The sequence below is a fragment of the Arachis hypogaea genome, chromosome 17 (assembly GCF_003086295.3).
Source record: "Arachis hypogaea cultivar Tifrunner chromosome 17, arahy.Tifrunner.gnm2.J5K5, whole genome shotgun sequence".
NCBI lineage: Eukaryota > Viridiplantae > Streptophyta > Magnoliopsida > Fabales > Fabaceae > Arachis > Arachis hypogaea.
The window spans coordinates 2,418,999-2,440,839 of NC_092052.1; the positions used below are offsets into that span (position 1 = coordinate 2,418,999).

General features: G+C 30.3%; 4 protein-coding genes across 5 annotated transcripts; 2 read left to right on the top strand and 2 right to left on the bottom strand.

Annotated features, from left to right (window-relative positions):
• The first annotated feature begins 3,145 nt into the window (after positions 1-3,145).
• LOC112765372 (mitochondrial import inner membrane translocase subunit TIM17-3-like) lies at positions 3,146-3,622 on the top strand. The gene has a single exon (XM_025811270.3). It carries the CDS (start codon positions 3,146-3,148, stop codon positions 3,620-3,622), a length of 477 nt encoding a protein of 158 aa, XP_025667055.1.
• Positions 3,623-10,759: 7,137 nt separating this feature from the next.
• On the top strand, positions 10,760-11,224 carry LOC112765768 (mitochondrial import inner membrane translocase subunit TIM17-1-like). Its single transcript, XM_025811628.1, has one exon. It carries the CDS (start codon positions 10,760-10,762, stop codon positions 11,222-11,224), a length of 465 nt encoding a protein of 154 aa, XP_025667413.1.
• A 4,073-nt stretch (positions 11,225-15,297) lies between these two features.
• LOC112764557 (mitochondrial import inner membrane translocase subunit TIM50) lies at positions 15,298-18,392 on the bottom strand. 2 transcript variants are annotated; one of them, XM_025810224.3, is made up of 10 exons: positions 18,099-18,392; positions 17,856-17,959; positions 17,716-17,752; positions 17,526-17,587; positions 17,286-17,402; positions 17,062-17,169; positions 16,506-16,607; positions 16,082-16,241; positions 15,554-15,665; positions 15,298-15,441 (listed from the first exon to the last, which is right to left on the bottom strand). In XM_025810224.3, the coding sequence occupies exons 1-10, from the start codon at positions 18,292-18,294 to the stop codon at positions 15,405-15,407; spliced, it is 1,035 nt and encodes a 344-aa protein (XP_025666009.1). In that variant the 5' UTR covers positions 18,295-18,392; the 3' UTR covers positions 15,298-15,404. The 2 variants fall into 2 exon arrangements, with proteins under 2 accessions (XP_025666009.1, XP_025666011.1); XM_025810226.3 differs by having other exon boundaries at positions 17,856-17,990; positions 18,099-18,294.
• Positions 18,393-18,913: 521 nt separating this feature from the next.
• On the bottom strand, positions 18,914-21,603 carry LOC112764556 (protein HOMOLOG OF MAMMALIAN LYST-INTERACTING PROTEIN 5). The gene is made up of 6 exons (XM_025810223.3): positions 21,359-21,603; positions 21,091-21,191; positions 20,725-20,834; positions 20,432-20,507; positions 20,138-20,278; positions 18,914-19,999 (listed from the first exon to the last, which is right to left on the bottom strand). The coding sequence occupies exons 1-6, from the start codon at positions 21,450-21,452 to the stop codon at positions 19,151-19,153; spliced, it is 1,371 nt and encodes a 456-aa protein (XP_025666008.1). The 5' UTR covers positions 21,453-21,603; the 3' UTR covers positions 18,914-19,150.
• Positions 21,604-21,841: the final 238 nt, after the last annotated feature.

The window sequence follows — 21,841 nt, forward strand, 5'->3', positions numbered from 1 at the left end:
TTTTAATATTTAAACTTTCTTTTGGTAATTGGTATTTAACTCTTTTGATTTTGCTCACTAATTTTTTTTAGTTATATGCATAATATTCGTGTAAAATTCATGCTTTACGCAATCAATAAATTTATATGAATAACATCCATAATTACATGAAGTTAACATCCACATTAACATACATAATAAAACGAATTAGCACCTAAAATTACAGTATTGTGTTTTATTTGTTATACTCGATAGTGAAATTAGCCACTTTTTGTACAGTTATCCTTTATGGTAGAAGATGCTGATGAAGAATTTGAACAACAGACAGACTCACCCGACGAGATTATTGTCAGTCAACCAACTTTTGAGAATATGAAAAATCACACTAATTTTATTGAGGTGTGGTAATAAACCGATTTTTTTTTGTATTTTTATGTGTATTTATAATTATATTGTACTACTATGTTCATACACATAACATTCATACGTTTATATACATAACATCCATAATTACATACAACTAACATCTAAAAATTAAATTCATGTTTATTAGATATTACAACTATACACGTATCATTTTTTAGTTATTGCATAAGTAACTATTAAGTTAACACAAATATTTTTAAATTTTATCATAGTTGAATTTAAAAAAATGTCAAATTCTTAAATTAATTTATTCAATTGATAAATTTACTCATAACATCCATAAATTTATCCACATAACATCTATAATTTCATATTAATAACATCCATATTTAGACTCATAATATTCATAATTTCATAGCTATGATGTCTATAATTAATAAATTTTTATAATTAATATTATCAAATTTTAAACTATACGTCTTATTGTATTCTTCAAATTATCTCATATGTGCACTAGTAGGTCGTGATTTTAATTATTTTAATATTTTTTTAATATTCATATGTATACTTATTATTGATTTTAATATGACGAGTTAATAATTATTTTTAAAAAATTATTTTTAAATTTTTGTTTATATTTTATTTTTATTTTTTAATAGTCTATATGTAAAATATAAGTTATATAGTAAAAATTGTTAAAATTTTTTAATTATTTAACTTTCATAATTTTTGCAGAGAATTATTGCATTTAATGGATAATAATGTAATTGAGAGATGTTAGAGATTTGATTTGAGAGAAATTGAAATTAATTTTGGAAAGAACATTAATGACTCCAAACATGCAGCAAAAATGATAGGTGATAAGGAGGATAAGTGATAAAAAGGTGTATGTCACTTGCTTATCAAGAGAATGAAAATTTTTACATGACATTTCTATATTATAATTATTTTTTGGCTATCTAGCATCAAATTAACTTTTCGTATAAGATATATATGTTAAAGATTATTGTTAGATAATCAACCTTTTTTTACAAATATTTTATAAATTATTTTATTTATCTTAAATTTTTCGACTGTAAATCATAAACTCTTAATTTTAAATCTTAAATTATAATGATTTAGGGGTGGATGTAAGGCGACTACCTAACAGAAGATTCATGGTTCCGCATATTTTAGGCTTGACTCGACTCAGCTCGATTTATTAAACAGGTCCGACTTTGTCTTTTGTAAATCTGATTCCCTTTATCCATTAATTTGGCACACGGCATTCAATTTTAAGGACTAAAATGAATTACTTTATGTAAAATCAAAGTTTAATTTAGTACATCTATCTACAATGATGACTTAGTTAATGACACATAGATGAATGATATTGCAACACATGGCACAACTTGACACATTATCAAATAATATGTGCATGTCACCGATCGACTTGTCATCATATTATTACACGTAACCAAATTATGAAGTGATACGTATTACTAATGGTCTATGTTATCAAGCTACATCATCACGTTGTTAATAGAAAATAGGTTGAGAATTAACATAGTGTATTTTTGTCAATCTCAAGAATGTAATTAGTGCAACGAGAATTTCAAAAATAATTTTAATGTACAATACCAATCTCAAAGATCACTCTCTATTAACTCTTTCAATAAACAATGTAGTTCAAGAAGAGTGTTAGGAGGTTAGCAGATTTTGTGATTTATAACTATCAATTAACTATCATTAGTATTTTTAATAGTGTGAGACTATATCTTTTTTTTTAGTTGCCCACGGTATCTTCCAACCCAACAGGTCAAGGACTAATCCGTCGCGGATCTGAGCTCCATTTAAAGGTCTGCCGCCGGCCAATGGATTGCTGCATGCACAAGGCAGAATTCGAACTACCGACACTTACCTAAGTGGACAAGTGAGCTGACTACTCGACCAACCCAAGTTGATTAGTGTGAGACTATATCTAATGGTATGAGATTACTCATTTTTTTTTTAATGGTTAAATACGATCTAGATTCTAATAAAAGTGCTAGCTTCTAGACTTTCTCAACATTCAATTTCATATTATGAGAATTTCTTTTATCTGTATGCATTTATTATATTAACAAATTTTATATTTGTTATTATTACACTATATTGATTGAATATCAATCAGCATTTATTTTTTTTTTTCATGATTAATAAGCTCATTACTGACTTGCCTGTTATTAGACTAATCTTGTTAACAAATCAAAATTGACAACTACAAAAATCTTCTATGTACAAAAATTAATAGCTTATTTGTATTTGTATAACATACAAATTAAAAATGAGTTACATTATATATATATAATTAATTATTAATTTAATAATTAATTTTTTATATATATTTAATATTTTTTATTTTTATATATTATATTGCACAGTTTTTCATAAAATGATTAACTATCAGAATAATTAAATTTATCGTAATAAAATAATCAAATATGTCATAATTGAAAAATCAAAGATTTTTAATAGGAATATAATTAGTTTTCTTTTTATAAATATCAAATACATATTCCTAGGCATAATTAATTAATTTTACATAATGGTTGGATTGGATCACTTCAAATTTCAAAAACAAGTCGGTCAAATTCGAATTTGAGTTAACCAAATATTCCACTTAATTAGGTTAACCCTTCTCCAAGGCACAAAAACAGCTTAAAAAGGGTTAAAAAATTTGAGTCCAACAATAAAAACCTAACCCTACCAAAACCATTGGTGCAGCCGCCAAAGACCCTTTTTTTTTTTTTTTTTCTGAAACCTTAGAATTAATTCAATAATGGCTTCCTACGGATCAGAAACTCCAGAAAATGCATTGAAACTGTGGTTAGAGGCCAACGTCCAAGAAACCGGCGCCGCCTTCAAATATGCATTGGTTGGAGGATCCATCTTCCACTTTTTTAAAGGCTTATACCGCTCGCCGAATGGAGCACGCCTTGCCGGCGCGTGGCACGCTATGGGAGTGAACGCGCCGCGCGTGGCCGGTAAGTTTGGGGCGTGGTTCGGTCTCAGCACTGCCGTTGGCATTGCCTTGGGCTACGCTCGCCAGAAAGACGACCTTTGGAACCCCATTGCCTGCACCACCATCCCCACCGTACTTCTCTGCATGCACCGTGGCCGTGCCGCCACCCTAGGCTTCGCGTCCCTTGCCGCTGGGTTAACCGTCGCTATGGAGCTTTCGGGCCCCATTGGTCGGAGATACCTAGCTGAACTGGATGATAAAAAAAAGTGCCGCCACGGTCGATGTGGAAAATAATCTTTAAGAAAAGGACAAATAGGTCCTAACTTTTTGTTCTGGGGACATTTTTCTCTCTAGCTATTGAAAAATAATTTTAATTCCCTGACCTTCACAAAATTTGGACGGATCAGTCCCTCCGTCCAAATGCCTCCGTCAGGGACTAATCCAGTCCAAATGCTTCCGTCAAGGACTGTCCAAGTTTTGTAAAGGTCAGGGATTTAAAAGTATTTTTTAATGGTCATGAACAAAAATATTCGCGAAGCAAAAGATCAAAGACCTATTTATCTTTTTCTCTTCTTAGGCATACTCTCATACTCAATATTATTATTTTTTTTTCTTTTAGCAAAGACATAAAGAAAATCGAATTACACACGTTTCAGATTTACGTCTTTTATTATTATTATTATAAATAATTATTTTCATATAAGCGTTTCTTGTATATATCACTTTTTTATTATCAACAAATTATTATCATGTGATGCATCCGTTTTATTAGATTTGATAATTAATTTTTTATGTGCATATAATATTTTATTAGCAATAATGTGTTGATATTGAACATTCATTCGAGAGAGAGATTATTGAGAATTTGCAAATATAATCCTCAACTTTGCGAGGTTTTCTACTTTTCTATTTGATCTTTCATATTTTATTAATAAAGTCGTCATTTGCTTCTGGTTAATTTCTATGGCTTTTTATTTCCACATTTTGTTGTGGTTAATTTTTTATTAGACTTTTATTTTTAAAATGCAAATGAGTTAATATTTAAAATCGTCCCTGAAAGATATTCCGATCTAGTTACGTTAGTCCTTCCGTCAGTTGGATGATGACGTGGCGGGTGATGCCACGTGTATGATTGGTTGACGTGTCAGATCAGTGACATGTCAGGTCGGTGACACGTGGCATGTCACTTGACATGTAAAAAAGTTATTTTTAATCAAAATAGTCCTTAAAAGTTCAGACGTAAGTCATTTTTATCCCTAAAATTTTAAAAAATAATCAAATTAATCCTTATATAATTTTTTTTAATTTTTTCTTGATAATATTAAATTTGAAATATTTTTTGATACTACTAATTTTAATAGAAATGTAATTGACAAACAAAAAATTAGTAATGGTATCTTTTCTTCTTAAAAATTTTATCAATAAAATTATCTCTCTCCTTTAAATCTTCTCAAAATATCTCTTATTCTTTTCTATTCTAAAACCTTTTTCTTACATTATCATATTTTGCTAGAATATATATATACTCAAAATTGAAATGTATGTATTTATTAACCTAAACAAAGTTATATGCTCAAAATCAAAATTTATGTATTAAAAAAAATTATATAATCTATCTCAAACATATGAAACACACAAAATATTAAATATTTTTAACTATATGAAAAGTACTAAAGAAAATATTAATCTGGTCATAATATATATTCGTTACCAGCGTTAATATCTTAGTTGTCAAATTATTTTGGTTTGAGTCAAATAGGTCTATTAAGAAATCCAAATCTTTTCTTCTTTTTTTTTTTAAATATTTACAAGAAACAAATATAAAATAGCACAAACAAAATTATTAAACTAATTACGTGATTATCAAATCCAATGTTATTCAAGGGTCGAAGGAGTGTCATTTTACTTTTTTTTTAAATAATGAATTTGAAAAGAAATTCATTTTTTCTTAGAACTTTCTAAATTTAATTAGTTTCAATTTATAATTGTGAAAGATTATATAATTTTTGTGTGTTTCATATGTTTGAGATAGATTATATAATTTTTCTTTTAATACATAAATTTTAATTTTGAGCATATAACTTTGTTTAGGTTAATAAATACATACATTTTAATTTTGAGTATATATATATTCTAGCAAAATATGATAATGTAAGAAAAATGTTTTAGAATAGAAAAGAATAAGAGAGATTTTGAGAAGATTTAAAGGAGAGAGATAATTTTATTGACAAAATTTTTAAGAAGAAAAGATACCATTACTAATTTTTTATTTGTCAATTACATTTCTATTAAAATTAGTAGTATCAAAAAATATTTCAAATTTAATATTATCAAGAAAAAATTAAAAAAATATATATAAGGATTAATTTGATTATTTTTTAAAATTTTAAGAATGAAAATGACTTACGTCTGAACTTTCAAGGACTATTTTGATTAAAAATAACTTTTTTATATGTCAAGTGTCACCGACCTGACACGTCAACCAATCATATTGTAACACGTGGCATCACCTGCTACGTCATCATGTGCCACGTGGCACTTAATGTGACACGTTATCATCCAACTGATGGAAAGACTAACGTGACTAAGTCGTGTATCTTTTGGGGACGATTTTGATTAACTTTATCTTTTGAAGACCAAAATAGAAATCGGAGTATCTTTAAGGGACGATTTTGAATATTAACTCTAATATTATTGTTTGACACATGTTTCTCAAACATCAATAATATTGTTACTAGTGTATTAATAAATTTAGCGTTTGGACGCATAGTAAGCTAATAGAGCCATACTATACTATTTTCTCATGATATATATATATATATATATATATATATATATGACTAAGAATTTAAATTTTGATATACCACTATTAGTGTAAAATATTTTTATGAATACATTCAACTATATAATAGTACCGTAGGAGACGTAAGCAGTGAAGGCGGTGGATCCGGTGAGTGCAGAAACGGCGGCATATTTGAGGAAGCTCCCGATGCCGAGTGAGGAGGCGACTGTTTGGTAAAGCTTTTTTAAAAAGTATTTGTACTTTTTAAAAGTTTAAATTTTTTATTTTATATTTAATAAATTAAAAAGATCATGTGTTTGTGCTTATAATTTTTAAAAGATCGAATACCTTTTAAAGTACATAAAATCAGGGACGTAATTTTTAAAAGATCGAATACTTTTTAAAGTACATAAAATCAGGGACAAATCTAAAAATATTATCATGGGGCTAATAACATATATAATATTAAAATATTATGCAAAAAATTATGTAATGTGAAATGTATTACAAAAATATACCGATAGAGAATATATTTTAAAATACAAAAAATATGTATGTATGTTTTATTAACGATATGGTCAATTTTTCATATCATAAAATTCATCGATAATAGAATCTGTGTTAAAATTTTCAACAATTTTTTTTTAATATGATTAAAAGACAATTAGCAAGAAATTCATCTTTCATTTTGTTTCAAAGTTATTCTTCACAACATTCATCGCTGAAAAAGATCTCTCAGTTGTAGTAGTTGAAACATAGAGAATTAATACCAAATGAATTAAGAAGAACGCTCACAAGAAGAAAAAAATTCATTTTGTGAAATTTAAAAAATTTTATTTAATTTAAAAATATTAGTAATAATATTTTTCAGATTTTTTTAATATTATTACTTACTTTTTAGATATTAGAAATTATTAATTTTTAAGTTAGATTAGACTTTTATTTATATTAAACTAAATACTAATAAATAAATTTTTTAAAAAATTAAATCATACTTAATAACTTATTACTATTAATCTTTTTTTAAAAAAGTTGGGGGTCGAGGCCTCCACTCACCCCGTATGTCCCTCCCTGCATAAAATAGTACTTGCTTGTGTTTTTTAAAATTTAAAAATCTAATATAACTTCATATGTTAACTAATTTTTAAATTTAACACTTATATTTATATCTATTATATTATTTTTAAATTTTAAAAATTATTTTATCAAATACAATTAATATTATTTATATTTATTAAAAGTTATTTTTGATTTAATTTATCAAATATAAATATTATAATTTTTATTATTATGTATTTTAGGTCTTTATTGAATAACGGGTAGTTTAGAATTTCGGAATTTGTTTCAAATATTCAATAACTTGATTTTTAATAATTATCTTAATATTTTTTTGGTTACTTTGTGTGCCCTATTGTTATTTAGTCGGTTCTTATGAATCTAATTCATAGAAATTCCGTCCAGTAAAATGGACGAATTATAAATTTCTAAAATAATAGATAGAAATATAGCAAATAAAGCCATTGAATAGGTAACAAAACAACCTTGCCCCCACTGCCACTAAATCACCACCGCCCCAAGTTATTAATGAATTCATCCTATAAGTCATTTATTTTATTGTCGAACTCTAACTACTCTAAAAAATCAAAGACACACACACACACACACATATATATGAGATCTCCCTATTCTATTAATAAGGATTTATCTATTAATAGAAGATTAATTTAGTAATAGTTCTTTCTATTAATACTTCTATATTAATACTTATAATATAAAAGGATTAATCGTAGAAATTAGTCGTATAAATAGATTTATATCTTCTTTTTTTTAATGAAGAATTTGTCCAATTAATAGAGTTTATTCTAGTATTTGATTTGTAAATCATTGGATTTTTCTTACTCATTGTTGAATCGTTTTGATTTTGACTTAATTTAAATTCAACGATTTTTTGGAATGTAAGTAGCACTAAAGTTGGGAATTGTTTTATTTTTTCGTTTATAAATAAAAAAATTTTGATGATCCATTTTGCTCTTTCTTTTAAAAAATTTATAAACAATTTTGTTCTTGCATTTAAATATTATATATATAATATAATGAATGTTATATTCAAATATCTTATATTCAAATTGGAAAATTGAATATTGTATTAATTGATAAAATTGAATAAAATAACTAAAAATAAAATACATTATCTTCATGCATAAGTATACTAGATTATCCAGTATAAAAGATTGAAAAATTTCCTGTCTTTTGTTTGTTTCTATTGCATTCTATCTCATCGTATCCCGTTCGGTTATGCGATATTTGAGAATCGCCGTCAATGCCTCTGCCATTCTATGAGTCTCTTCCTTTTTGCGTATGGCATCGCCAATCCTATCCATTAGACAATGGACGCTTTTCTTTTTTTCTTCTAACTTTTCACTAAATTGAATTTAGTGAAAAGTTAGAAGAAAAAATGGAATAATATCTACAAATACTAATATATAATATATAGATATATATACTATATATATAAATATATATAATATAATGAATGTTATATTCAAAAATCTTATATTCAAATTGAAAAATTGAATATTGTATTAATTGATAATGCTGGCAATCAACTTTTACCTCTTATTCTAGTATGTGCGTCCGGAGGAGCACGTATGCAAGAAGGAAGTCTGAGCTTGATGCAAATGGCTAAAATATCTTCTGCTTTATATGAGTATCAAAAAAAGAAAAGGTTATTCTATGTATCCATCCTTACATGGATCAATAAGAATTTACCTATCCCAATAACAAAAAAATCCTGACTTGAATGATCCTGTATTAAGAGCGAGGGGTTCGAATCCCTCCTCGCCCACAACCGGCCAAAAAGGTAAGGACCCTTATCTCTGGGGGTAAGAAAATCATGATTGGGCTAGCGGACCCAAAGCTATGGAACTTGGGTGTGGGTATTCAAAAAATTTTTTTGTATAAAAAATACAAACGTTGGAATACTCTGAATTAGCTGGATTCTATTCTCTAATAGAATATAGAATTTGTATATAATATTAACTAAAATAGTTTCAAATAGTCATATTTTTTAATAAAATCAAAGAAACAGAATTTTAGAATTATTCCCCAGAAAAGCATGAAAAAAAAGCTCAAATGGTACGATTCCGTCGTCACCCCAGACCAAACTAAAGATATTAAGCATAACAAACATTTTGTTCTTTAAAATTTGTACAATCTTTTTTTATTGTCAAAATTTTTATTGTATATTTTTGTACATATAAAATATATATATTCTAATATATTAATAAAATATAATATTAAAATTATTAAAATAAAAAATATTACTTTTTATGAATATATTCATAATTTAATATTAATTTTTATAAATTATTTTTAAAAAGTAAAAACTTTACTTTACCAAACTAATCCTAAGATTGGTGCAGAGAAAGCGATGACGACAGAAACTCAGTAAGAATTCACCGACTCGTTTTGAGCGAAGAACTCGCATTCGTGACAACATAGCTGACTAGCTGTGATATGCAAGAGTGTGTGTGAGAAAAAAGAAAGGGTTATAATATTTGTATTTGTATTGTATTTGTATTTATATATAAATATAAATATATAATTATTGATCTAATAGTTAAATTTTTATATATACTTAACATTTTTATATTTATATATTATATTGCATAATTTTTCATAAAATGATTAACCATCAGAATAATTAAATTTATCGTAATAAAATAATCAAATATGTCATAATTAAAAATCAAATGTTTTTAATAGTAATATAGTTAATTTTTTTTTATAAATACCAAATACATATTCCTAGGCAATAACGAATTAATGTTACATAATGGTTGGATTGGATCACTTCAAATTTCAAAAACAATTATTCCACTTAAATTAGGTTAACCCTTCTCTAAGGCTAAGGCTGCACACGGATCGAATTGGATATAGGCTAAAATTCTATTCGATCCGCACTGTACTCATTGGATCGGATCGGATACAATATCTGCATTTTTTTCAGGTCAGATTCGATCCGATCCGATCCGCATACTTGCGGATCGGATCGGATCAGATATCGGGTATATCCGTATAATTAAAAAAAAAAACTATTTTAAGATTCTATTTGATTATTTTTACAAAAAAATATCTATAACATTTATTTTTCACCTGTTTGAGCCTATTTACTCTTAAAATATTATTAATAAAAATTCTCTTGAATAACAAAAAAAATAATAATATAAAATTTAAGTTTAATTATTTTAAGTTAAAGTACAACATAAAAAATTAAAAACAAAGATATCATAAAATTCATATCACATTAGAGTTTACTTTCTTAAACTATGTTATTTATATGAGATGTGCGGATTTGCGAATTGAATCTGCAGATATCACTGCTAAATCCGCAATTCAATCCTACCATAGCGCGGATCGGATATTATCCACAAAATTCGAATCGGATGCGAATAATTACCGCAGATATGCGGATATTATCGGATATGCGGATATTATCCGATCCATGTGCAGCCCTATTCAAGGCACAAAAACAGCTTAAAAAGGATTAAAATTTGAGTCCATCAATAAAACCTAACCCTACCAAAACCATTGGTGCCGCCGCCAAAGACCCTTTTTTTTTTCTCTGAAACCTTAGAATTAATGCAATAATGCATTATTTACTATCAGAAACTCCAGAAAAAGCATTGCAACAGTCGTTAGAAATCACCGCCAGAGACGCCGGCGCCGCTTTCAAATATGCATTGGTTGGAGGATCCATCTTCCACTTTTTCAAAGGCTTATGCCGCTCGCCGGATGGAGAACGCCTCGCCGGCGCGTGGCACGCTATGGGAGTGAACGCGCCGCGCGTGGCCGGTAAGTTTGGGGCGTGGTTCGGTCTCAGCGCTGCCGTTGACAATGCCTTGTGCTACGCTCGCCAGAAAGACGACCATTGGAACTACATTGCCTCCAACACCATCCCCACCGTACTTCTCTGCATGCACCGTGGCCGTGCCGCCACCGTACGCTGGGCGTCCCTTGTCGCTGTGTACAGCGTGGCTATGCAGCTTTCGTTGCCCATTCTCCAGAGATACGAAGCTGAATTTAATGAAAAATATGGGGATAATACCAAGTAGCAAGTGCTTTATTTATTTTTTTAGTATATGTATTGGGATAATATGCCTAATAATTTTTTTGAAAATTTTATAACAATTAAATTTAATATTTAATTATTTTAATATTAAAATAATGAATCAAGGAGTAATAATTTTATTTATTTTCAGAATATAACAATTATTCATTAATAATAATAATATATAATTTGTTATTAAATTAAAATATTTATATTATAATTTTATTTTTTCATGATTAATAGACATTAACTAAAACAAAATCAATTTATTTATTTAGTAAAACCAAATTATTAATATAATTAATTGGCTATAGTTAATATGATAAAATAAAATATTAAATAATTTGATATTTATTTCAATTAAATTAAATTAAATATTAATTAATTAATCAAATAAAATAAATAAAAAATAGGGGTAAGTATGATTTTGGCCCCTAACGTTGACGGCCAGAATCGAAATCGTCCCTCATCTAATTTTCGACTTAAAATAGTCCTTAACGTTTTTTTTCGTATTAAAATCGTCCCTCATCACTCCCAACACAATTACCTCCTCCACCACCACCACCATCAACACCAACACCACTGCCACAACCTCCACCAACACCACCACCACCACCAGCAGCAGCACCACCACCACCACCACCAACGTTGCCGCCGTCCCCTCTACCCTTTCCCCTTCCTCCTCCCCCTCCTTGCCTCTCCTTCCCCCCACCCCCACCCCCACGCGTCCCTTCCCCCTCCCCGTCTCCCCTTTTCCCCACCCCCAAACAGAAACAGAAACAAAGAAACAGAAATTCAAAGAAAGAGATCTGATTCAAAGAAATTCAAAGAAATCTACAGAAGAGATTTGGTTCAAAGAAATTCAAATCAACAGAGGAGTATGTATGAACGGCGACGGTGAGCTCTGGTTCGAGGAGATCCGAGACAGGGAATAAGAGAAGGACGGGAGAGGGTCGCGGTTGATCTAGACAGAATAAGAGAAGGACGGGAGAGGGTCGCGGTTGATCTAGACAGGAGAGAGGCAGCAGCTGCAGCGGCGGGACAGCGAGACTGCGGCAGCGGGACGGCGGCTTCCCTTCCCCCTTCATCGTCATCATCATCAGAGTTCTGGAGAAGGCGGCGACGACGACGAGGTCACGGCGGCGACGACGGAAGCTCTCCGGCGCCGTCCCCCTCCCCCTCTTCCCTTCCCCTCCCCTCCCCTTCGTATACCCTTTTCTTTCCCCACCCCCTCCCCCCAACGCGTTTTCGTCCCCTCCCCCCAACACTGCGTTTTTGTTTTTTTTTTAATTTTATAATTTTTATTATTAAAATAAGAATAGGGGTAGTTTAGGAATAAAACAAAAAATTTTATTAAAAAATACGATTTTAATACGAAAAAAAATGTTAAGGACGATTTTATATCGAAAATTAGATGAGGGACGGTTTCGATTCTGATCCTCAACGTTAGGGACCAAAATCATAGTTACCCCTAAAAAATACCTTTAAGAACTTGTCACATTGTTATTAATTGAAAAAATTTGATTTTATTAATATATAATATAGATATTTAGTTTGTATTTATTTATATATAATAAAAAAATTATAATTTGTACAAAAAGGTTAAGGATTCAAGACTAAATCAGTTAGAATTTCAATTTAATTTTTAAAATTTTAATATATTAAAATTTTAAATGAGTCAATTAACTAATTTTATAAAGAAAAATATTACGTCAGAAAAATTTGTTATTTTTTGCTAATAACAAAAAATGTTTAAAAGTGTGAGTTAAAAGTATGTTATTAAATTAATAAATTAAAAACATTAGATTAATAAATAAAGTTATTGACCAAAAATAATAAATTTTGTTAGTTTTTGAAATTTTTTTAATAAAACTTTCACTAAATTAAACGATTTCAGAATTTTTTATGTGTATATAAATAATATTTTATTAGCAATAATGTATTGATATTGAACATTCATTCGAGGGACAGATTATTGAGAATTTGCAAATATAATCCTCAACCTTACGAGGTTTTTCATTTGCTCTTTCATATTTTATTAACAAAGTCGTCATTTAATTCTGGTTAATTTCTATGGCTTTTTAATTATTTCCTCATTTTGTTGTGGTTAATTATTTGTCAGACTTATATTTTTAAAATGTCAAAAAATTATTGTTCGACACGTTTTTCAAACATCAATGATATAGTTACTATTATATTTCTAACTTTTTAGTTGGGAGAGGACGCACCCCCTTAATCATACTTAAACTTCAATCAAACCGCATTCATTAAGAAAAATGGGTAAATAGTTGTTGGGACTAAAAATTCTTTATTCTGTTCTTTTTTTTTGTTCTTCTTCATTCTCTTCATCTTCCTACGGTTTCTCCTTATCTTCTTTTTCAAAATTTTAACTTATAATATAGCCAAACTCACTATACCCTTGCAGTTAACATAAATTATAATCATATTCACTTACGATTATGATAATCATACACTCAATAATCAACATAACAAATACAATTAAGTTCATTAATTTCATCATAATCGCATAACTTAAGATTTGAGAGAATGATACTTACTTTCACTAAAGATCTGTTACCTCAAAATAGTTAGCTGGCAGAGATTGTGAAGTTGGTAATGGTGACTGGCGATTTTTCTGGTACAGCTTCAACGAGCAACAATAGCAATGACAAGATGGCGACAATGACAATTTGACAGCTCAAAGACTGCGACATAGAAAAGAAAAATAAGATGTAGGGATGGCAGCAATAGCAATGGCATCAGCAACTATGGCAGTATCAATTATGTGGAGTCAGAACGACAACTACAGTAGAACAAGTTAGAACAAATGCAAGTCAGCTACGGTGTAGGAGAATGAAGAGCAGAAGAACGATGACAAAAGTACATTGGCAAAAACTGTTACAGTGCAGAAGTAGAAGCAGCAGCGAAGGCTCATTCTCGAATCGACGAAGGCAACAACAATTGAGGACTGGGGAAGAAGCAGGGCAAGATGTGGGAATAGGAAAGGAAGAGAAAGTAGAAAATAGAGATTGGTTCGATGATGGCGGTGCCGCGGTGATGATGATGAAGGTGAAGCTTGATGATGATGCTGACTGACCAAAGAGAAAAGAGAAGAGAAAGAAAAAAGGAGGGAAGAAGAGGAGAAGAGAAGAGTTTTTTTTTTTTTTTTCAAAGAAGGAATTTTTAATTTATAACCATTTAGAGTTGACAAATCAGCTTGATACATCACTCTTGTAAGTTGCAACTATTTGTCAACCAGTAGTCAAGGTTGATTTGTCCATTTTCCTGAATGGATAGAGTCAGTTGAGGTTTTGATTAAGGTGCACATTGTCCCTTGGTTAAAAGGTCAGAAAACGAAAAAATATTTGTCCCTTGGTTAAAAGGTCAGGAAACGAAAAAATATTTACCCTTGTATTAATAACTTTGGACATATAGTAAGCTAGAGCGATACTATACTATTTTCTGATTTCTTGATATGAATATATTATATATGAATTAAGAATTTAAATTTTGATATATCACTATTAGAATAAAATATTTTATGCATACATTTAATTATATAATAGTACATTAATAAAAATAATTATTTTTTATATTAATAACGTAAATAATTATATACAAAATAAATATAATTAAATAATTATATAAAATATTTTATATTATTTGGGCACCTAAATTAAACGCCATGACTAATGAGGAACTATGTATGGTAACCCTTAGATAAAAATTGACGGTAAATTTCTCATATTAAAATAGTAACTTACGACATATATTGCTACTTGTCATTTCAATAACAACTTCAATTACGAGGAACGTAACACATGCAAGGCAATTAATACATACGTGGCCTGGAATAAAACTCCAGAACTGAAAGTAAAATTGATGGAATAAATTTTTGGTCACATGTATGTAAGTTACCAATTTTATCTTCCAACAAATTATTTTATTTAAAATTCATCGATTTATCAATTAACAAATAATAAAAAAAAGTTCCAATTTCCATTGATGATAAATTCTATAAATTTAAACATCTTTTAGATAGATTTCTACGCATTGAAAAAGAGAAATTAAGAATAATAAGATAAATTTGATATCTTATATAAATTAAAACTCGATTCAATAAAAACCTTCTTGAAATCTACATAGTCATGTATATATATATAGTTCTTCTTTGTTCTTCACCACTATACACCAATCATTTGCGTAAGCTTTCTCCAATAACTGAAACAAAGGAAAAAAATTAGTGCAAACAACGCAGGTTCTTGTTATATCTTTCAATTGTATTTTTTTCTTTAAGAATTTTGAGGAAAAAAATTAAGCTAATTAATGCTACCTTTTATCCTCCTTGGATCGCTTATTTCGCTTAATGAATTCAGTTGGAATATCACATCCTCTATAAGATTGTAGTATTGGTCTTATATCAGTTGGACGCTGACGGGCAACACCTGCAAAAACAGAAAGTGTGTTAATAATTCATAAAATTATTAGAAGTTTTAAAAGAAACTAAAGAATTTTTTTTTTAAAAAATAGCTTCTTTATTTTTTAAGATATGGTAAAGAGAATATGTCATTATATAACAATTTTAAAGTCTAATTAAGTGTATATAAAAATCAGCTAACAATCAACTATTACATATAAAAATATGTATTTGGAATCTCAAGAACTTTTTATTACACTACTGTAAATAAGTTTGATTATTCTATTATAATAAATTTGATTATTTTTATAATTGATTATTTAATTAAAAAAATTTGTAAATTAATATATATAAATGTATATAAATACATAATAACTAATTTAGTGACTAATTTTTAATATTTACTTATCAACTTTTAAGATTTAACATATATAGAAAGCTTACACTTGAGAAATGGTATAAAATCTAAGAGAGTTGTGTCATCTTTATCAAATCCTTCGCATGGTTTGATAGGAACGCAATTTTCTGGTTGAAGACAATTTTCCAAAGCGTGGGCACTTAAATAAATAACTTTAGCTGGATCTCTGTTTAGTTTTGAAAGATCCTACAAAGAAAATCAAATAAAGAAAACGGAAAATAACATCTCAATATATATAAGAATACAATATACGAAACATTTTATAATGAATATATAAATGACAAGATTAAGCACACATGATATATATAATAATACTATTGGCCTAGATTTCTTATTTGATTTTACCTCGTATACAAGCAAAATTGCACCCAGTATTTACTGTTCCATTGTTGATAACTTCCAAGGAAATTCCAGAGAGAATTGAATAAGTAATAACAAAGTAATACTTACTCTAAAGTGTTTTCCATCTCGATACTTAGTAGCTACCCTTGATAAGGTATATCTAATGCATCTTTTAGTGGGATCTAGCCTATTTATTACTTTTTTTACATGCTGCACAAATCAACAAAACAAGAATACATTAATATTGAAGGAAAATATTAAGAAAATAACAATTCATGGGATTATATTTGGCAAGTGTTTAAGAATGAAAAATATAAAAAAAAATATTGAGATAAAAGAATAAAATATATAGAAGTTTTGTCTTTTATTTTTGTGTTTCAATTATTTTTAATTTTTGTATAAAATATGGAAAAAAATTTGTGCAATGTTAGGGGGTCAGCAATTTTTGTGATTAGTAGCCATCAAATAGCCATCAATGATGATTTAATGGTGTGATATTGGTGTAAGATTTCATCCAATGGCTCACATTTCTCTGTTGGTTACATGCTGGCCAAAATTCAATAAAATTGCTGGCCTCCTAGACTTTTCCAAAAAATTTATGTCACACCAAAAACAATTTGTTATGTTTGACTCGGTTAATAAAATAAAGAAAACATTATATTACCCCTTGATTTTCCGCATCTGTATACACCACAATTTCATAGAGGCCAGATAGATGTTCCAAGAAATCAACAACTCCAGGTCTCTTGACTGGCTCCCACCAATCTAATCGCTTTACATGCAAAATTAAAAGAAAAACCTTTAAAATAAAGATGCTTCACCATTTTTTTCTGAATTTTAATACAAACAAAGAATGGTATATTTTACAATTGAAGCCTAATTCATTACCATCCACTCATAGTAAATTAATGTCTCGTCAAGATCTAGAACAAGTGTATACACATGTTTTCCTTCATCAGGAGACAAGTCAGGGAGGAGTTTATCTTTCCATGGCTCGGTATAACTCTAAAAAGAAGTATATGAATAACAAAGATTAATATCAAAGGTAGAAAATATAGTTTAAAAAAAAAAAAAAACAAATGTCAAAACCAAAATAAAAGGATAAAAAGAAAGAAAGAAATAAAATACTCGAATAATTCCTTCAATTAGGGTTCTTTTTTCCAAATAAAGCTCTATTGCTTTAGTAGGCACTGAAACATTGTGTTAGAAAGAAATATGATCAGCATGCAAATAAAAGCATAATTAAATAAAAATGTTGATTTGATGACTAAATTTTTTATATACACACAAACATTAATTCGAGACAAGTGATGTGAACCTGAGATTGCAGTTGAATATAACTCGTGTTGAAATTTCTGCACAATAATTAGGGTAACAAATAATGAAGGCATGCATGGCTGAAAGCAAAATCAACATGAAATCGAATGTGAGATTAAAGAAGCTGTGAGCAGCACTCACGCCAAGAGCTGTACATTCATTATCGCCAGCACCAGAAGCAGTAGTGTACTTGGCGGATTCACGAATCGATTTTGTTTTCTCTTCAATTTCATCTAAACTGTAAGCTGGTGAACACAAAATAAACTTCACTTGAACCTTTTCAAGATCAACGCAATGATTTAATTCAGTGAAGATTAAAGCTAATTTAATATAGTTTCTGATCGGATCTAATTCCGATAATAAGAATTAAGAAATTAAACGTACCGTAGGAGACGTAAGCAGTGAAGGCGGTGGATCCGGTGAGTGCAGAAACGGCGGCATATTTGAGGTAGCTCCCGATGCGAAGTGAGGAGGCGGCTGCAGGAGGATTAAGATTGGTGCAGAGAAAGCGATGACGACAGAAACTCAGTAAGAATTCACCGACTCGTTTTGAGCGAAGAACTCGCATTCGTGACAACATAGCTGACTAGCTGTGATTTGCAAGAGTGTGTGTGAAGAGAAGGAAAGGGGTTTAACTTTTAACTTTTAACTTTTAACTTTTAAACAAGTAATTAGGTTATTATTATTATTTGCATGCAAACACTCTAACCCCTTCCGCAAGAGTTGCTATAAAGTGAAACGGAAGAGCAAGACATAGTGATCCTAGAGTGGGCTTCCATAGTCTCAGGGAAATGGGCTTGGGCTTTAATGGTTTAACCTACCAACTTTTTAATTTCATTGCATTGTGCATCACGCGAACGCCATTACCACATTTTAACCTTACAGAAATGCAAGCTCTTTCTCCTTTTTAACATTTTATTTTTCATTCTGTTACTCCTTTTTACAGAGGAACAACGCGATCTTCATAGAACATCAACTCTGAACATTATCTACTAATCTTTGTGTTAATTATTTTCAACCTTTGGTAGTCGTCGAACCATATTGAGCTTTAACCGGTTGTGGCATACATACATATTTTCTTAGTCGATGTTTTGGAAAAAAATAAGAAAGAAAAGTGAACAAAAAGGCTTTATGCAAATTTTCTCTTTGGACAATGAAAAGGGGAAAAAAAAATTAAATGAACAAACATTGTTCTTGTGTTGTAGATAATGGGGAAAAAATGAAATTCATCAAGCAAACAATCGCATTTGTCTCTTACACAGATCCGTTGATAAACAAATGAAATACAGCATACTCCAGGAAAATTTCAAGATTTCCAGTTAAAGTCATGTTTGCTGAATCCGCAAGCTAACATGATATATACAATATTTACATAAGAACATGCATATAATAGGTAGAAATTCAATGGAAACCCACACTAGGATTTACATGAAAGCTCATTGACCAGCTGATGGATTTGTCAGTAACTCAAGTGATTTCTTCAAGAAGTCTACTGCAACTGAGACATCATCAAATGCAAGTGCCCCCACAGCAAATCTTGCGGCCTTATGCGCCTCTGCTATTTTCTCAGGTGCTGGCTGGTAGTTACTGTCATACTGATATGTCTGAGTGTTTGAGATATTTCCGTTTTTGTTCCCAGAACTATGCTGAGCAATTGGTGAATGACTCGTGGTAAGAGGAGCAGACTGTGAAGAGTATGAAGGATCAGGCCCTTGAATATAAGTATAGTTCGAAGGGACTGATGGTAGGCTGCTTTCTGTAAAACTTGGGTACGATTGAAAGTGTGGATACGAGTGCGAAGATGGAGGTTCTTGAGAAGGGTAGTTTGAGCCTAAATGCTGTGAGTGTTCTGGTGAGTACTGCTGATGGTTGTAAGGCTCAGAATAAGAGCTATCTGATCTAGCAAGTGGGGGAGAATGGTAATCTTGGGCAGGTGGTGGAGGATGATAATCTTGGGAAGGAGGAGGAGGATGGTAATCTTGCGAGGGTGGAGGAGAATGATAATCTTGGGAAGGAGGAGGAGGATGGTAATCTTGAGAAGGATAGAAAGGTGTGTAAGGTTGAGAAGATGGAGAAACACTGGAAGAATGCTTATTATTGTTTACTCTATCATGAAACTGCATAGATGGTGGAATGTTTGGCAAATGCTGGTCATTAGCAGTATCATGGAATTGAGGTGCAGAATGAGAGCTTGGGAGATTATGGTAGTCAACAGGGTTATGATAACTAGGTGACGGATCGGATTCTGGTCCAGGACTTGCAGTAGTTTCATTGGTGTCAACATTCTGCAAAAGTAAAGATAGCTGAAAATTAATTCTTCACATTTATTATTCTATTAACACTTCTTTTTTAGTATTGGTCTATTACACATATTTACTTATTGATCAAACTCTGACTAAACCAAGTTGAGTTTAGAACCATACAGGTGTAGTATTAGGAGTACTCGGTAAAAATGAAAGGTCATCATCACCAGCCGGTGGGCCAGCTGTGGGCTTCCTTCCTTCTTTCACAGCCTTTCTTATATCTGCTGCTTTCCAGGCAGCATATTTCTGTTTCTGTTCCAGCTGAAAAGAAATTCAGAAAAGCATTAAACCAACAATGAGAAGTTATTTTTCAGTTGCAAATAACTTCCAACATAAACAACAGTTCGCGAGAATCTGCAAAATGCAACAAGAGATGCATAAAAGGAAAGTTGAATAGATTAACCAGATACGCACATCAGGTTGAAGTGCTCCAAATTGATTAAGAATCTCGAAAAAGATGCTAGCTGCATAAAATGTTTTTGCTGTATTCCTGCCCAAGTCATAGAACTTATGTCAAAAACTGGTCAAAGATGAAACTTTAAAGTTCAAATAGAAGCCGCCAAAAAGAAATATGAGCAATCATACTTGGAGTGAAAGGGGAATACAACAGACAGAAGCAACAGATAAGCCAAAACCCAAAAGACAAAATCAGTTCATGCCTAAGAAATTATGGAGTTATAAACGGTGGAAAAAAGCGAGTAACATACAAGTCTGCTCTTCCAGCACGATCTTGCTTGTCTGCTTTTCCAAACACATTCAAGGCAAATCCCTCAATATATAGATTATCCTCTGGTCCAATCTGGATTGACTTCTTATCCTGTAAGAAAGAAAATGGAGGATCAACGATGAACCAACATGAAATTACAAAAGTTGAGTACGAAAAATACAAACAAAACCAACCACAAATACCTCCAATCCTAACATAAACAATAACAAGCAGAGTAGTTGATCCACAAGATCAATCAAAACACAAATTCAATTGCAATTCCAATAGCTAATTGTGATTAAGATTAGGACTAAATGAAATTAAGCCGAAAACAGAATTATTATATTTACTGAGTTAGATTAAACACCTTCTCGAGCTGCTTCATGAGCGAAACAAGCAGAGCATTGGTGGTCTTGGTGCGTTCACTTTGCGGAATCTTTAATCCTCGCTCCATCGCATATAATCGACCTAAAAATTAGTAATAGCATCAAATTTTAATCCTATCCAATTCAGATCAGTGAATAAAACTTGATCGAGCAGGCGAATCAACAATCAAAAATAGGAATCGATCTAACAATCTATGAAAAGGAAAAAAAATTGAAAAGAGAACAATCAAATAAGAAAGAGATGATTACAGTAATAAGCGACGAGAGGCTCATGCTTTTGCAGCTCATCGGCGCGTTGAAGGTACGGTAATAGCAGCTTCGCCGGTTCGTTCTCGTTCGACATCGTTGTGAGAGCTTCAAAGAGAGAGAAAGAGAGAGAGACTCAGATCCTTGAAGCTAGCGAAGATGAATTCGAATATGATCTTTCTACAATGATACGGCGCCGTTTTATTCTATATATATATTTTTTTGGTCGTGGCCCATGGCCAAACAAACTGACCGGGTCGGGTCGAACCCCGCCCAAACTACAACCAGAAATTCCTATTTTATGAGTTTTTTTTCATTACATGTTTACTTGGAAAATCCCAAATTCTGAACTATGTTAGTGAACAATGCAATTACATATAGAGTAACCTCTTTTATCCACTCATGATTTTAGTAATTTTTTTAGAAGTGTAGAGTGTTTTTATTTTATTGAACCAATTTTAAAATTTATTGTTTATATTATCTAAA